Source organism: Platalea leucorodia, assembly GCF_965183815.1.
Source record: "Platalea leucorodia genome assembly, chromosome: 6".
NCBI lineage: Eukaryota > Metazoa > Chordata > Aves > Pelecaniformes > Threskiornithidae > Platalea > Platalea leucorodia.
Genome location: NC_138828.1, coordinates 75,520,785 through 75,523,682, shown reverse-complemented (window position 1 = coordinate 75,523,682; position 2,898 = coordinate 75,520,785). Strand labels below are relative to the sequence as shown.

The 2,898-nt window shown below is 57.7% G+C and overlaps 1 protein-coding gene across 1 annotated transcript; it reads left to right on the top strand.

The window, feature by feature from the left end:
- Positions 1-560: 560 nt before the first annotated feature.
- Positions 561-1,946, top strand: ADRA2C (adrenoceptor alpha 2C). Its single transcript, XM_082316164.1, has one exon. It carries the CDS (start codon positions 564-566, stop codon positions 1,899-1,901), a length of 1,338 nt encoding a protein of 445 aa, XP_082172290.1. The 5' UTR covers positions 561-563; the 3' UTR covers positions 1,902-1,946.
- The last annotated feature ends 952 nt before the right edge of the window (positions 1,947-2,898 follow it).

Sequence of the window (2,898 nt, the reverse complement as noted above, 5' to 3'; positions counted from 1 at the left end):
GAGCATGCGCGCGGCGGCGGGGCACGCCGCCGATTGGGAGCGCGATGCAAGACTAGGACGGAGCCGCCGGGCGGCCGCGACTTCGCCGAGAGCGCGCTGCCGCGCCGCCGGAGCGGGGGCGCCGGGAGCCGCGCTCCATGGGATTTGATGCCGCCGACGCTGCTGCCGCCTCGGACCCTGCTCCCTGCGAGGATCCAGCTCCCGCCGGGGACTCCCGTTGGCCGGGCGGTGTCTTCTCCGGAGCCGCGGGCTGCCTTGAGCCGGGCATGACCGGGCGGGCGGCGGGGGCCAGCCGTGCCCCGCTGCCCCCTCGCCGGGGGCCGGGCGGAGGCAGCGCTGCCGCGCTCCCTGCCGCGCCGGGGCGGCGCTGCCCGGCCCTGCCCTGAGGGGCCGGGGGGCAGAGGCGGGCGGCTGAGCCGCGCGGCGGGGCGGCCGTTGGACCGTTGGACCGTTGGACCGTTGGCGAGGGGCGATGAGGGCGGCGGGGCGGCGGCGGCGGGGCGGCTGGGCGGGGCGGGGGCTCCGCGGGGCTCTCTAGGACGCCGGCGCCCTGCACACCCACCATGGATCTGCTGCTGGTGGTGAACACGAGCCTGGGCTCCCCCAACGAGTCCCTGGCGCTCTCCCCCTCCTCGCCGTCCTCCTCGGCCCTCCTGCAGCCGCCCTCCCCCTACTCCCCGGCGGCCGTGGCCAGCCTGGCTGCCGTGGTGGGCTTCCTCATCGTCTTTACCATCGTGGGCAACGTGCTGGTGGTGATAGCTGTGCTCACCAGCCGGGCGCTGAGAGCCCCCCAGAACCTCTTCCTGGTGTCCCTGGCCAGTGCAGACATCCTGGTGGCTACCCTGGTCATGCCTTTCTCCTTAGCCAACGAGCTTATGAATTACTGGTACTTCGGCAAGGCTTGGTGTAACATTTACCTGGCGCTGGACGTGCTCTTCTGCACCTCCTCCATCGTCCACCTGTGTGCCATCAGCCTCGACAGGTATTGGTCAGTCACACAGGCGGTGGAGTACAACCTCAAACGGACCCCTCGGCGGATCAAGGCCATAATCCTCACTGTCTGGCTCATTTCAGCTGTCATCTCCTTCCCACCATTGATCTCCATGTACCGGGACCCTGAAGGAGATGGCTTCCCCCAGTGCAAGCTCAATGACGAGACATGGTACATCCTCTCTTCTTGCATTGGCTCTTTCTTTGCCCCCTGCCTCATCATGGTGTTGGTCTATATCCGCATCTACCGCGTGGCCAAGCTAAGGACCAGGACCCTCTCTGAGAAGCGTACGATGCCAGAGGGGTCCTCCCAGACTGAGAATGGCTTGAGCCGCGCTGCTGGCGGCTGCACGTCCCTGAGGATGCAGCTGGGAGAGAATGGACATTATTCAGTGCACCACTGGCGCAAAGCCTCTGAGCTGGAGGACATTGAGCTGGAGGAGAGCAGCACCTCAGAGAGCAGACGGAGGCGGAGCCGGGAGGAGCATCCCCGCAAAAGCAGCAAGAGCCAGTCCTTCTCCTACTCGTATTCCTCCAAGCACTCTAGTAGCCGTCTGTCCCGCTCTAGCAATCGCTCCATGCAGTTCTTCTCATATCGCCGTCGCCGGAAGCGTAGCAGCATCTGCCGTAAGAAAGTCACCCAGGCCCGGGAGAAACGCTTCACTTTTGTGCTGGCCGTGGTCATGGGGGTCTTTGTAGTTTGCTGGTTCCCTTTCTTCTTCAGCTACAGCCTCTATGGTATTTGCCGGGAGGCATGTGAGGTCCCCGAGACTCTCTTCAAGTTCTTCTTCTGGATTGGGTATTGCAATAGCTCCCTCAACCCAGTCATCTACACCATCTTCAACCAGGACTTCCGCAGGTCCTTTAAACACATTCTCTTTAAGAAGAAGAAGAAGAACTTCCGGCATTGAGCTGGAGGGATGGATTTGCCTTGAGCAAGAGTAGAGTTAAAAGAGAAGGAGAAGGCTCTATGCTGAAAAAGAAGGGAGGGAAGAGAACATGGGGTTTGGGCTTAGAGAGAAGGAAGAGGGCTCGTCCCCACGGTGAAGCAGAGTGATGCTGTGGGGTATGGGGGTAGCATCAGGGAGGCTGAGGGCATTCACCGTGATACAGAATGGTGACATGGTGCTGGAGGAGCGGTGCTGGAGTGCGGATGGGTAAACGGGGAGGGGAGTGATTGTCTTTGGACCCTGATGGAGGGCATGGGGAGTCTGTAGAGGAAAATAGGCTAAGACACTTGAGTTTGGGAGGCAGTGAGCTTTTATGGGCTCTGGAATTTTATGGGAAAGCAAGCAGAGACATCAAGAAGGAATGATTAAGTGGCAGTGGTGGTGGAGATTTGAGTATTTATAAATAGATCAGCTGGGGACTGTGGTGGGCTCGTCCCAGTAAGAAATTGGCTTTTACTGCTTATGGGGGGAAAGAAAGTGCAAAGTACCAGGCATTGACAGTTTTTTGAGTTCCAAAAGGATTTAAATGTTTGCCAAAAAAACCCTAAAGAACAATCCAAACTCTTTTCTAAATAAACCTTTGTACTGTTAAAACCTTCTGAATGATGATTTTACAGAGGGCTTAAGTCAAACAGAAAGCACGGGGTTTTCTATCGTCTTTGGAGGGTTCTTTTCATATAGAGCTGGAAGGGAAACGTTTTTCCTGTCTTTCCGTAATTTTTGATTTGTCGGTGGGACAAACCTAAGAGTCTTGCATGTTTTCATGAAATATGAAAAAGAGCACATGCACCCCACGACCTTATTTCCCCCTGTTGGATCCCCAGGCAGTAAATTCCTGCTCCGTCCCTCTCAGATCAGTGGCCTAAGCACCTTGCTGTCCTGGAGCAGGCAGTGAAAAAAAAAAAAAATCATTTTGGTGAGCTCGCCTAACATTTTCTGAGTTAAAAGAAAAAATCAA

Coding starts and splice junctions, on each gene's coding strand:
- ADRA2C (XM_082316164.1), top strand. CDS start 564: ATGGATCTGCTGCTGGTGGTGAACACGAGCCTGGGCTCCCCCAACGAG.